This window comes from Epargyreus clarus, unplaced genomic scaffold (genome assembly GCF_041222505.1).
Source record: "Epargyreus clarus isolate Ecla_fem2 unplaced genomic scaffold, WU_Ecla_fem_2.2 ptg000014l, whole genome shotgun sequence".
Taxonomy (NCBI): domain Eukaryota; kingdom Metazoa; phylum Arthropoda; class Insecta; order Lepidoptera; family Hesperiidae; genus Epargyreus; species Epargyreus clarus.
In genome coordinates this window covers 16,691,459-16,706,320 of record NW_027332222.1, presented here as the reverse complement: position 1 = coordinate 16,706,320, position 14,862 = coordinate 16,691,459, and the positions used below count along the sequence as shown (strand labels likewise).

At 34.3% G+C, this 14,862-nt stretch overlaps 1 protein-coding gene across 1 annotated transcript in view; it reads left to right on the top strand.

The window, feature by feature from the left end:
* The first annotated feature begins 3,108 nt into the window (after positions 1–3,108).
* The window catches only part of LOC140747043 (nose resistant to fluoxetine protein 6), a 45,284-nt gene continuing 33,530 nt past the window's right edge, over positions 3,109–14,862 (top strand). The window contains exon 1 of the mRNA XM_073079271.1: positions 3,109–3,888. Coding sequence (XP_072935372.1) covers positions 3,243–3,888 — 646 coding nt within the window. The 5' untranslated portion in view covers positions 3,109–3,242. The remainder of the gene's footprint in view (positions 3,889–14,862) is intronic.

Genomic DNA, 14,862 nt, shown 5'->3' with positions numbered 1-14,862 from the left:
GACCTCGGACTCCTCGATCAAAAGGCCGAGTATCTTTACCACTAGGCTGTCACTACTCTCTCATTACATCATTAGGCTAAATCTGCTATATGATTTTACGAAAGACAAATCATACGCTATTTTTTTGTCCCTTTTATTTTCGTTTTCATTGCTACCCCAGTGAGTATGATGCAAGTGTGCACATGCAACGCAATGCAATATCTTCCCGGCGATCGGGCGCGACCAAATGATACGGCAAACTTCCTGGTCTTGCTCCGTGGAACGCTCGCGAGCTCGTCACCTGGTTCTTATGATATATTTCGAAAAGACCCGAGGATTTTCCTCCTGTGTATATACTTAATCAGTGTTTCATGTTACACGGTGTAAGCACTTTTTAAATTTTCAATAAAAATAAGTAAAATTCAAAAATAAACTTTAATATTGTACACGATTTATTTTGTTAGATACTTGTTACAAGTAACTACAATAAGTACTGAATCATTAAATAAACTTCTTAAGTGTATCCGTGTGTATTGCTTAAAGAAATGTATTTAAGGTGCGGAACAAAGCCTTTAAAGTTACAGCGTAATTTGACGTAACAATGGTATCAAATGATATAGCAGGATGATTGCAGGAGCACTTCACAATTACGAGTACAATTGCAGCACAATTGTAGGGTACGGCTGCAACGGAGTGCAGTGACTGCACTTCATCATTAGGGATGGCAATCGGATATTAATTGAACACACTAAAATATTGACTAGTTTTTACAAATTTTATTATAGGGGTAGCAAACGAGCAAGTAAGTCACTGTAAGGTAAGTGACCAGTGCCGTCCATGGAGATCAATCAATCCATTTCCTACGTGAAGTCGGCTATAGATGCTTGGAAACCTCAAGGACTAAGTTTAGATACGTTTGTTTTTCTCAAGTATCATATCCTTTTAACCAGAAGATAGCAGCTCTAAGCACAGTTTAAATATCTGTGGTAAAAAATGAAATAAGAAAACTATAATACCAAACCAATTTCACCCGACTGAGGTTAATGTACATACTTGAGCGTATGTATGTTCATTGTGTGGCTTGCAACCTGAATTCCTTGACGGATTTTAATATACGAAGTGTCGTTGGATTCGTTTAAAATGTCATTGTAGAATTGATAGGCTTTCTAAGCAATCGTTTTTTTTGGTTTTTTTTTTTTTATAATATAAGAGTAGCAGACGAGCATGCAGTCCACCTGATGGTAAGTGGCTACTGCCGCCCATGGACATCTGTAATCAACCCCAGATAGGATTAGATATTCCTACCTGAGGTCGGCCACAGATGCGCCGCTACCCCTGAGGACTAAGCTGGAACGCCTCGGAAAAGTCTGTCTCCCTTACCACACCCTTCAAACCGGAACACAGCAGCGCTTAACACTGCTGTTATTAGGTTGAAATAGGTGTGGCGGTGGTGCCGCCGGAGTCGAACCACAAAAGGTTCTACCACCTTCATATTCCGTTTTATAATCTTCATGCATTATGTAATGGAATATAAACCGCATTGATCATGTATTTATTGATTTATGTACTTTATTGGAGACATGTACTAACAGAACTAGTTGTTCACACAGTCACATATGACTGTGATATATCTGCGTTCAGGAAAGTTGTGGGAACTCAAACAATACACGGTGCTTATGTAACCTATCATAATTAAATGTAATACCGACTACTGTTTATGTAATACACATGTTGCTTAAAAACAAAAATTGTGCGCTTTTTGTGTGCGACCGCCAGCGACGGTCGTCGGCGCAGACAGTCGCTGACTTATAAACGCTCTTATGGGCGTACCTTTATTAAAGCATCCGTGTTGGCCCCTATCCCATACCTTTCTAAACTAATCCGCATTCATTAGAGGTTGCCTCGTATTACTAAACTTACCGAATTTTATTTGAACATCCCAGCTTTCAGTGATTAGAAAGATATTCATTCTCACAGAAAACAATTGACAATAACACAGTTATTTATAGGGTTGACACATACATATATAACTTTTCTGTAATAAAAGTAGCAAGGCAAGGGTATCATTGCTAATATTGGTCTTGTATCGGCATATGATATTCGTTTTTGTTAGGTACATCGTCCCGTTACAGGAGATATATAAAAGAAAAGCTAAAGGTAAGCTACAGTATGGGTATCATTTGTCGTCGTCTGGAGTGCATGTTCGCTAACTTCTTAAAGTTTTTGAAAAAAATAATTGCTTTCAAATAACAGGGAGCATCCTCAATATATCCGTCCTGTAACATAAAACGCTTAAACGCTTTCGACACTCACAGCCCCACACTAGGATTCCCTGTGTCGTGGGTGCCATGGACACACACATAGACAAATACACAAACACCCAGACTGAGAAACAGAAATCTAAATTCATCATTTAGATATCTGTCTGGCCGTGGATCGAACCGGGGACTCTTTGCGCGTTAGACCGGTATAGTGGCCGCTCCGCCACGCCATAAACTTAAAAGTCCGAAATTCGAAACCTATCACTGCTTAGAAAATGGATGTATAATCGTCTACAAGAAATAATTGATATTGTTGTCATATTATCATTAAGGATTATGTGGTAACCCTGATGTTTTATATTGTATACAGAGCAATGTGCTTACAATATGAAACCAGATAGCATTGGGTAACTACTATTTGTTCCACTAAATATTTTTTCTCCGCGTAAAAAAGTTAGCTGTACGTGTATTCTTCCCATGGTTCAACAGTAATAACTGTGAGATTCTGCAGCCGTTTGACATAAAGGGTTTTTTATCGAATTCATTAAAAAGATACGTAACCACAACGGTTAGTTATATAAGGGGAAATTTCGTGACAAAGACAGTATTGTTGCGTGTCAATTTTAAGAATATCTCGCTACTATTCTTACGAGTACCTACTCAACCTTGTTACCTCAGCATTAGATTCGAGGAGCCGTAAGCTCAGTATCGGACGACCTTATTTAATTATGCGTATTAATATCAGCGTGACGGGCGTTGCCTAACATAACGAGAGAAGTGGATCGCGGCACGCATCGGCGCCCTACAAGGATGCAGTTCACCTGCCGGCCGCCAGTGAAAGTGCCGCTGCCTCACCGTCGTAACAGCGTTATGTCACCGCGCGGCCCGCCAGTCGCGCAGACTATGCCGCCGCGCGCGCACCTTTGACACCCGCCACTAAACCGAAACCCTCGACCCGCGTTCGAACAAAGCATGTGCGTGTGATAAAATAAAAATACAAAAATGTCTCCCCTTGTGCTAGTTATACTTTTGAGTGCGAGTTGCGTTTTCAGTGCGGAACTGAACCCTGAAAACAAGGAAAATGCGCGCGAGGAGAAGCTCCGGAGCGCGCTGATTGACGCCTTCCAAAGCATCAAAAAGGCATCCGCCAAAGGCGGGATCGATGATGAGAGCACTTCGGGTTTGATCGGCTCCATGATCCCGTCGCCGACCTCCAGCAGGGATTCGAAATCGACCACGGAGGACAGCTTCGATCTGTTCGCCGATGATGACGGTTTGACGTTTGCTGAGGCCTTCGGCAACGTGGAGCCGGAGAGACGGACCTCGAGCACGGAGAAGGCTCACAACGTGCAACACATCGTGAAGACTACGAAACAAATGGAGAAAACGACGTCGAAGCCCAATAGAGACGTGCTGACCAAACTGTCAGACTCTATAAGGAGCACCGTGAACGAATCGCGGATGCAAATGAAGCTAGTTTCAAATGAAACTGATTTGCTGGGACTCGAAAGCATGCTGAGAGTGCTAGATGCAGAAATCCTGGTACATCAGTGGAGTAGCCTCCAGAAGGCTGTCTCCGGGCAGTGTAAAGAAGACATGGAGGAGTATGTCAATGGATTAAAAGACAGGAGCTTATGGGCGATGAAAAGTAAGTAAAAATGAATTACTAGAAATTTTCAAAACTATTATCTTGACTCGGTTCTTTAAAATTTATGTACATCGAACAGACCGTGAAATCACCATAAAATAAGTTTACAGATAATGATTACAAATTCGCAAATATTTGGCATCGGTTATATGTTCTCTTAGCAGCCGCGTTCCACTTAAAAGAAAAAGTTAGACGTTCGAACTAGCATAAAGTATACGATATGCAAATAAAACTCTTAAGTGGACTTCACGAATTGCACAATGTTCTCGTAGAGGCGTGTAAGTTTATGTTTTTATGTCATAATTGTTCCAATCTCTCCCTTTCACGCTCTCGGAACGAGGTGAATACATGTGGCTTATGTAATGTAAGAGCTTATCTTTCATGGCATTGAGCTTTCTAGCCCGCGGCGAAGCTTTGGAGACAGAGCTTAATCGCATCTGTACCCAATATTTACTTGTATTTAATTTAAAAGACGTTTGTCTACTGACACTATTTTTAATAAATAGTTGTGCAATAATTAGTACAATTTTCTTACGTAATTGGACATCTGAGCAATAATTTCGTGTCTAAACATTGTCCAGCCAAGCGCGTATTATAATTTGGTTAAGCAAAATTTCTCTGTTGCATAATGTTAAGCAGAATTCTATAATGTAGGTCGCGCTCGGAGGCGAATATTCACTAGTTTGAAAGCGATCATTAAATCGTTTTATGTAACGAACTTAAAAACATTGCAGATACTTACAAATTTCACAAAAATATATCTTTGTACTTACCTTTGATTTTTGAATTATGTTAAAAATTGCTAAGGGAAGTAATAATTTCTAACGAAAGAAATTGTAAAATATACTTTTCTTTGTGTATGAAAACATGAATTAAAGTATTTCTTACATCTCGCAGCTTGGCAAAAATTAAGTCATCTTAATTATAATGTACAACTATCGCTATTCCTATAAAGATATTAAGCCTATAGAGCCTATAAAGATATTGTGATTTAAAAAAAAACTTATACTAATTTCCACTTTCTTAGACTACAAAACAAAAAAATCGTAAGGAAATGTACATGCGTGAGAGTTTCGTAAAAACACTTGACCGGCTAACAGCTGCGATAACCTTGTGACACTAAGAAGACCCAACAAAGGGTTAAAGATAATAATTTCCTTCTAATCATGTTCTAATCTGATATGTTTCTAATCACCTTTTCGAATTGAGAAATGAACTTCCTTCTGAGGTATAACCCTGTGATACTGTAAAGACCCAACTAAAGGTTAATGATAACAACTTCCTTCTAATCTAATGTACGAGTATATGCTGGTTTGTTCTGGTTTGAAGAGTGTAGTTAAAAGCGACTTTTCCAAAGCGTTCCAGCTTAGTCCAGCTTAGTGACACAACTATGGCCGACCTCAGATAGAAATGTAATCTTATCTGGAGTTGATTACAGATGTCCATGGGCGGCAATGGCCACTTACCATCAGGTGGACTGCGTGCTCATCTTCTACATCTATAAAACGTAATGTAGAATTTACATACTTATAACGTAGCAAGAGAAAAAATCTAAGTCTATCCTTATAACATGAAGGAAAACGTTTTAACCTCAGATTCCTCAGTCGCCAAGCGCTTCCTCTTATTCCTCATACCTGAGAGTGTAGGTACTGTACAATTATTTGTACACGACATTCTAATCGATGTTTGTCGAGCACTAAATATCGTCATGTCGTGCTTGAATATTTGTACATCGTGTACGCCATCAATTATTTACTGCTTGAGAAATAAATATACCTTGCTCTTGTAATCTTTTCGCTAGCTTGCGTAATAAAAAAATAAATTTATGGGCACAATTATTACAAAATTCATATATAGTTCTCCTTACAGAAGAAGTATATTTTGGTCAATGGAAGCAATCTATGGTCGGTAGGATATAATGATTTCTTTTAGGTACCTTTGAAAAAATAAGCAGACCTCAGGTTTCCTTTCCCAATAATAACAATCAATCAATCAATTTTTTTCGCAAAATAATACAGAAAACCCAAAAAAATATGTAGAATTTACCCTAACTTATAATATCGGAGCACATATTACATTATTTTACATTTGCACTAACCAATGTCATTCTTTTTCGCAATACTTTAGTGACCAAATTTTATCAACTACAAGTGATCTAAGATTGATCTAGTACATTACGACATATTTTGTGACCGTGGATAATATACCTATATTTCTGAATGTATTTACAGTTACTCAAAATACGGTAAACTTTGGCATTAATCATTAAAGACATTGAATTAAATGAATTAGTGTGTTTAGGCTACAGGCTTTTCTGTTATAATTGTTTTAACTAGATCTCTAAATATATTAATAAGATTTATTAAATGAGTTTCTACCGTGAAGTCCTTGCTCTCAATATTACGTTCAGATCATTGTTATAACAGACGATATTGCGTTTACGAACCTTTAATATAACAATGCGATTGAAATGTCTCAATAATAATAAGAATAAAAAGATTAAACTCGTTCGTTTCTAAGTTCAAAAATTTATTCTAAACCTTGTCGTTTGAATTTTCGTAATTTAATTTAATAAAATGCGATTGAAAGCTCTCAATTATAAAAATAAAAAATAAAACATAGGTAGAAAACACGCGGAGGTATCTCATATCTATATAAGCTTTATATTATGTACAATGTAAATGTACAAATGTAAAATGAAATAAGGACTCTTTATATTATGTAGAATGACTTTTTTGATATACAGATGATGAAACAAGATTCCTAAATTCACAATTTAGGCATTTTCTGTTATTTCTCAAAGTCAAGGAAGATATCGTTGATCATTATTGGTCAGATATCCAGGTCAGTCAGTGGAAAGAAATGACCACTTAACATCGAATGCAAATTGTTGCTACCTTTGTGGTACATTAAAGACATTAATTACTTTAGTGCCATTAAAAACCTACATTAACAAGTAAATACTCTACTTTCTTCTAAAATACGAGTATGTGTATCGTTTATATTTCCTTCACGTATTTATTTCAAGGATATTTATCAACTTGAAATTTCACCAAAATTTCGCCCGTGACTTTACGACTAAATTATCTTATTAAGCTTTTGCTCCAGTTTTACCGATTGTTTCCGACTCGTAAATATTTTTTGTATTAACATGTTATTAATTCAGAATTATTTAAATTGTCTACGTTTCCAAAATACGTAAGTAATGTCGTAGCATTGACAGTGACATTACTTGAAATTACGAGTCTTAAGTTCGATTACCGACAACTCTATAATTATGTTTCTTAAACATTCTTATTTGACTTAGGTCTTGGGCTTCCTTTGTTTAAGAGAAATTTCATTCGTAGTTATTCTTATCTTTAATATTAATTTATTTATTCTTTGCCATAAAAGTAAATCAACTAATTCAATTATTAATAAGTGCTACATATAAATAAAGTAAAATTACGAATTATTAGTTACTAAAAATAACCGACAATTTCTAATCCAATATACTCAAATCAATTGTTTAAGATATTTGCTAAATTGCCAGCGCAGCAAATTAAAGATTCTCACAATTTCTTATATAGTGAAGATACTCAAAATGATTTGCTTAACCCAATATGTAACCGACCCGGTTCCAATAACCGGTGAATCATGAGTGTAAATATTTACACCCGCCCCGGATTACCCCACCTGCCCCACACGACCGTCAAACTCAATTTCTACTAATAGTTTCTTAACTATCTTCATTTCCTCATCGCTTATGTAACGTCTATGCTAATGGTTTAATAGGGTTAATGGCGAAACTTAATTTACCACAAAACAAAGCTAGTAGTGTGTCATGTTTTTGTGAGCGTCCTCAAGTAGGGCTTTCCTATCTGGGGCTTATTATAGATGTCTAGGTCGACTTTTGAGACTTTTGCAGAGTCCCCCAAAAATAATAAAAATAAATTCAAAAAGTACTTTATAATTAGGACTACATTAGGAAACAGCATGCTCTACATTTTTCTCGGAAAAATCCTAAAAGTTCATTATTTTGGATAATATTATTTATATATAATTTTAGCTTGAACACATTAACCAAATTTTATATATTTATTTTAATAAAATACTCGTATATATTAGGTTATGATACTTGTATTAAAACTGATGTAACCAAAACATGACAATAACAATGGTTTATTGCTTACTGGGCTCGTTTGTAAGGTTGCGAAATCACTTCCCGTTACGTTGCATGCTCCCGTATTCGATTGTGAAGCTAAATTAAAAATTCATTAGCTTGCATATTTTAGTGCCGTTTCAAAAGTATTTAAATAGACCGCCTATTCATCCGCTCTGCTACATTCAGTGATTCAATAGATGACCCCATTTTTTATGAACCAGAAAGTAAATTCTGTTCTAAAGCTCATGAATAGTTTGTGTACCTTGTAGGTATGAACTAGATGTCTATTTGTAAACTAAGTAGCATGAAAACTTTTTAAGAAAATTGTTTAAGGCAGTATGTTTCTATGTTTATAGAGTTTCTAATTTTTAGTTTCTATCGGGCTACTTTATAACAAATTGGCGTCTGAAATATTTGTGTGGGCAGTTAGGCACTTAGTCTTGCTTTATCTTATTTTTAAAATTCCACATTCAATAATAGTAGAATCAAAATCAATATAGGACTTCCTCTGATCCACATCATACAGCTTAAATTTAATTTTTAGATACATACTTCAAAACTTTAAATAACGCAAAATGTTGTACATTTTATTTCTTTAATAAAGCTAAATTAACAGAACGGTTGACCTTCAGTAAGTTAACCAAATAATTATTTACCAAATAATATTTACCTTTGTCGGTCCAAGATTTTTCAAATATTAAAGAAACGGAAATTGCATTTATTTGAGCAACACAGTATACAAGATATTTTAAATTTACCAAAAGTATTTGAACAACTTTATACACAGAATATCATAGAATATTTGTAACGTAAGGTCTTTCCAAGACAAGCCGGTTCGAAAAGCTTGTGTTGCGACATTACCTTGTCTATCCTCGGCAATATCATGCAAGGTATGTACCAATAACAGGCTATATTGTTATATAATCTTGTGGTTTACGATTAGTTCTACTAAAAGATGTGTTTTACGAACATCGTCCTGTATTTAGGCGATTTTATACGTGAGAATTGACGCGTGAACACTTGATCACAATTTTTTCAGTAACATATTTTGAGATAAAGACTACCCCGTAAAGTCTTCTATTCTGTCACAAAATTTCGGTCTAAAATATTTAATAGTTTTGAAGTTACACTTGTACAAAATAGATTACCATTTTAAATCGTTTTACGTTTTGCTACTAATACTAATAAGCCTAAATTACACTTTTTCCGAAGCAAGCGACAGTTTTTTTTTCATTTATTTACTAAGAAAAATGATAAAGATATTTCGTTTTCTATTTAGTATTGGAATATAAAGAAGAAGTGGCATGCAAAATAGAACACGGAGGCAATAGAAGTAAGGTCTTCTTTGTAGAATAATGAAATAACAATGAGGATGCTTAACTTGAAACTTTGATATTTTAAGTATTAAATATAAACACGATGAACAAACCATTAACTATATAAATATTGTTGTAAGAACCAAACAAATAATATGTATATCCTGCCTACATCAGCCGATACTGTTTGTTCCATGTGTATTTACTCGTATTAATTATCGACATTGAATCTCATTTGTGAGTATATCTAATTAAATATATTTTTACAATATAGGTATGATTACATATATCCTACCTAAGGTCAGCCACAGATACGCCGCTAGCCCTGAGGACTAAGCTGGAACTCCTCGGAAAAGTATGTCTGCCTTACCACACTTTTCAAACCAGCACAGTGTTTGACACTGCTGTTATGAGGCAGAAATAGGCGTGGTGTGTAAAACTAACATTGTGTAAAAATAACAAGGCGGAAGAATATTACCTAGTACTAACATACGTTACTACGTCACAATCCTAATAATATTATTTTAAAAATTGAAGCGTTTTGTAATAAATCACAGGTAACGAATACACTCGTCTCATACAGAATGTAGAGCGAGATAATATACAATTGCCTACGGATTGTGTAATCGTAACCAATTTCTAGATGTAGTTAACATCAGGTACAGTCGTGACTTATTTGTGATAAAAAATTGGATAACAATTAGTAATTCTACAAGAGGGCTTAATTATGTTTAGAAATATTTAAGGGTTTTTCTTTTTAATTAAATTTAAGGGATCCATAGATATAAATATCCGTTCACCACCACTTTGCGTAGTATTTTGTAAAATAGCCGTAGGATAAAAAGGTATATCAAATAAATGAACACGTTCCAATACATTTCTAAAATTGTTTTAAAAAATAACTAACATACAAAAGTTACACATCTAATGTAATAGTTTTAATAGCGCCAGACTAAGGATATTCCGAAATATTCATTAGGGTATTACGCGGCGCTCGTTAAGTTATGTAACGGCATAAATTGCACGGTATCTCTACCTCTCAACGATAAAATCGCAGTTACTTAAAACGTATAAACTAGAAATTTTTCGAAAGCATATTTCTCGTTTTAGATGAAATAATATGTTTTCTACTATAATGTTTTCTATAACAGTGACTAAGACACGGTGGTACAACCCCTCATGATTTGACTCCAGAGAAACTAACGACGCATCTATTTTAGTCTGGAATTAGCCGTGTTCAGCATTGTTTTATTTTGGCGTATAGAAGATGGAAGATGAAACAATTATACGAAACACTCCAACTTAGTTCTCAGCAATGCAGCATTAAGGAGCCCCTGATCGACTACCTATCACCAAATCCACCTACCTCTAATCTAAGGTTGATGTCCACATATAGCAATCGCCATTTACCATCAAGAGAATAAATACTCCTTAGCTACCTTCAATTCCTAAAAATACTCAAATGGAGTTTTTGTCATCGCTTCCTCTCCGAAGGTATAATCAAAAGGTAATTTACTTCATATTCACTGAGAACTAGATCTGCGTCAATCTATATAACGTAAAAGTAGGCACACGTTATATGAAATAGTACTGATACAGGGTTATCAAATGAATAAAATAAATATCATATATTACACTAAACATTTGTAAGTAATAAAACTTGAAACCAAACCAAACTTACAAATGAAATAAGTTATTATAAAAAAATAAACTAATACCAGACAGTTAAACTAAGAAGGGAAAATAAGTACAAGAATAATGTAATCATGATCAATTAATAATTCAATGATGGTTTAAATAAAATAGAAATCAAATATTATAAGGTACCGCAGGGAAGATAGTTTTGGAGGTTATTGTATCAATATAGTTTACAAATTCAAGTCTTACAATAGTTACAACAGAAAATAACAGTTTATAAAGTAAGAAAGTAAGTCTAAACTTACTTCAACATCGGAGGTGGTAAAACCAGTATGGCTCAACATGAGAGATACCACCGCCACACCTACTTCTAGTATGTCGCAGTCTTGACGTTTCTATGGAAGCTAACATGAACATCAGCTAACTTACTTAGAAGACATTTTTAAGGTGCTAGAACTCTCTGGCGGTGGACTGTGGCGGCTCCACAACTACACCTATTTCTGCCTAAGTGTTAAACGCCGCCGTGTTCTGGTTTGAAGGGTGTGTTAAAGGATATACTTATCCGTGGCATTCCAGCTTAGACCTCACGGGTAGCGGCGCATCTGTGGGTAACTTCAAGTAGGAATCTAATTATATCTGGGGTTGATTAAACATGTTCCTGGGCGGAAATGTACCCTTAGTATGAGTTTTTACGTGTTTACAAAAATGACTGTTTTGGTATTTGTGTATGTATTTGCTCAAACATTTCCAATCAGCGCCCGTAGCGGATTGTATCAGAACTGATTGGAAATGTATGGGAAGTAAACAAAAACAAAAACAGTCATTTTCGTCAAAACCTAATAACTAATACTAAGGATACAGTTTCTTTACATAGCACTTTTTGGATGTCAATACATCTACCGCCACTTCACAAGGTGTTTCGTTATGGAGAAGAAGAATGACCCATTATTATCAGATGTACATCACTTTAACTACTGCAATGTAATAAACATCTAAAACTAAACAAGACAGCCCTATCAATGTAATAATTACATTACAACACGCCGCACGCGTAGTGAATTAACTTTGAGCGGTGACATTCTTGCGAGCGATCTTAGCACATCGCCTCCGTTACCCAGTGGTACCGTTGCCTAATTACATGCCACTAGCATATAAATCCATCGTAAGCTGTGACGTCTTCTGAGTGATATAGAAAGTATTGATATGACTGACTGAAGGTTGAATACTGATGTATTTGTAAACTATTGACTCTTTAATGATAAAAATAATAATTATTGTTGATGAAAAAAAAGAATAATTTATTATTTCGAAACCACTTTCATATGAGGTATTATAATTATATATTTTATTAACTATTACACATAGCAATATAAGTACATACTCGTAAGTATATTTATTTTCGCAATAAAACATGTTTACGAGTGACATTTTCATACGATGTCTCAAATCAAAAAAGAAAGAAAAGTCTTCATAATTAACCGCACAAAAATGTACCTGTACACGAGTATGTAATGTACTCGATGTTGTTATATACAATATATACATATACATTAATTATGACAATTGTATCAGTATAATGCAGAAATTCTAGAGAGTCGTAATACAACGTATTAAAATATATATATAGAGTATTAATATTAAAGTCCGATATTTTATCACCATCACTGACGCCCGTTATTAATAATCAATCTATCCAATGTTTTCTCAATAGAACGACATTTGACAATTTCTACATAAAAACGATCTTTAGGAAACAAATTGATAACGAGTGTAAGTGGTGAAAATACAATTCGACATCACACAAGATGTTCACATTCTACATGGCGCTCAAAGTCATTCAAGCAAGTTGTCTTTCAAAGTAATTTTTCATCAGGTTTTATCTTTCCCTTTTTGGTCTGAGTGCATAGCATATGCACGCGACTCACAATGCACGCGTAAGACAGGTCCGCGCACAGGACGTGCCGAGAAACTCGCTTCATTTCACTTTCCATAAACGATCCGCTGTTTCGTAGCATTTTTAATTGACGCTCAGATACCGATAATTACTTGAAAGCGTATCAGTTGCAATATTTTAAAGATTCAATTATGTCGACTCGACGAGTTTTTATTCGCCAACTTTACGCATTTCTCTAGATGTGATATTTTAAAAAATCTCTTGGTTTATTATTAGCCTAAATCTGTAAAATACACTAAGATGTACCCTTTTACTCCTTATAAAGTTTCGACAAAGTTGTTTAATTTGTTGTATAGTATAGTTATCGAGATTCTACATATTTGCAATTAACAAATACAAAATTTAAAAATTGAATTAATTAAATTAAAAATTCAAAAATTTAAATTGGCGAATAAGCATATGCAGTCCGTTAAATTCCATTAAATTTGTAAAAGTAAATAATTCGCAATGTATTTCATTCTTCACAATAAATACAAACCTCGTAAATAGACATTTAAATTTGTAACAAAACTTGGAAATATAGGTTTACTTTAGTTTAAACTGCATTTAACGACAAATACTAGATTATCGCAACTACTTGTACAAATTACATTAAATACCAACACTTTTCGTAGTTTCCAAATACTTAGTAGAAATCTAGCAACTGTCAGGTAACGCATGGTAATTACAATAATTCGCGAACGCAGAGACCGGTTCGGTAATTATTCGCACAATTAGTTCTTTCGGCCGCGCGTAGCAGCCTTAACCCTCGAACAAACATAAAGCTGGCCGCAAACGTGAAATACTATGTCATCTATATACACACTAGGTAATTATTAAAACGAATTATACATACATGCAAAAACACGAATTAAAAATAAATTATACCTTCTTCCAAAGTTTTAATCACCTATAAAACAATTACAATAAAGATTTTATAGATTTTATTAAATTATGGATATTATCAAGTCCAATGTGCAATACATTAATATAAATAAAATTGAAGTATCTCTATGCGTTCTGTATAAGCCTAGGTCTAATGAAGCTACTTCATGAATATGATTTTTTAACTTTGTTCTATTATCATATTGTAATCAAATATAATAAAATTTGATCCTATAATGTGTAATATTTCTATTGACGAAGATATTTATTTAACTTATTATTCAAAAATAAGTTGCAAGTGTTTAGACAGCCTATTTTATTCTATGAATAATGCACGTGGGAAAATGCATACAATACATAAAATATACGACAGACGATACAAGGCTCGCGTGGAAGGCGTAATGTTAGGCTCGGTTTCTGTGCCACCATAAGAGGCAGCAGTATTTTTTTCAAGCTTTTGTTGAAATTTAATTATGAAGTTTGATTTTACGATTTTAACAACTTTGGGACATTGTATTGGAGTTATTTCATGAACACTCATTATATAACAGTCTGGTACCATATATTAATTATTCTTATGTTTGTATTTATTGAAGATTTACCAGGAAAGTTGGATATCATAATACTTACGGCCTGTAGTGGCTTATAAATATATTTTGAACATCAACATAACCGCGCTACAAAAGACATCAACGCGCTGCGCTGTTCACTTCGTGATAGCTAAGTACGTGTAATATTGTTACTGTTAACTGCAATAATAAATATTAAAATAACTATATAGCTCACATGTTTGTTTTCAACATTAGCTAACAATCATGTTGGCATTATTATTATTATTTAAATTTTCCATCTAGCTTGTGAGTTAGGTCTAAACGTGATATTTTCTACGATTTTTTAGACTTTATTATTATTCATCTTATTATAAAACACTATATTATAAGTGTTTTTAGATTCAATATAAGTGCCAAGTCCCAAAAGCATAGATGATCGAAATTAAGTTTATAATATAACATACAGATAATATATTATATCCAAAAGACAATACAATTTCATAAATG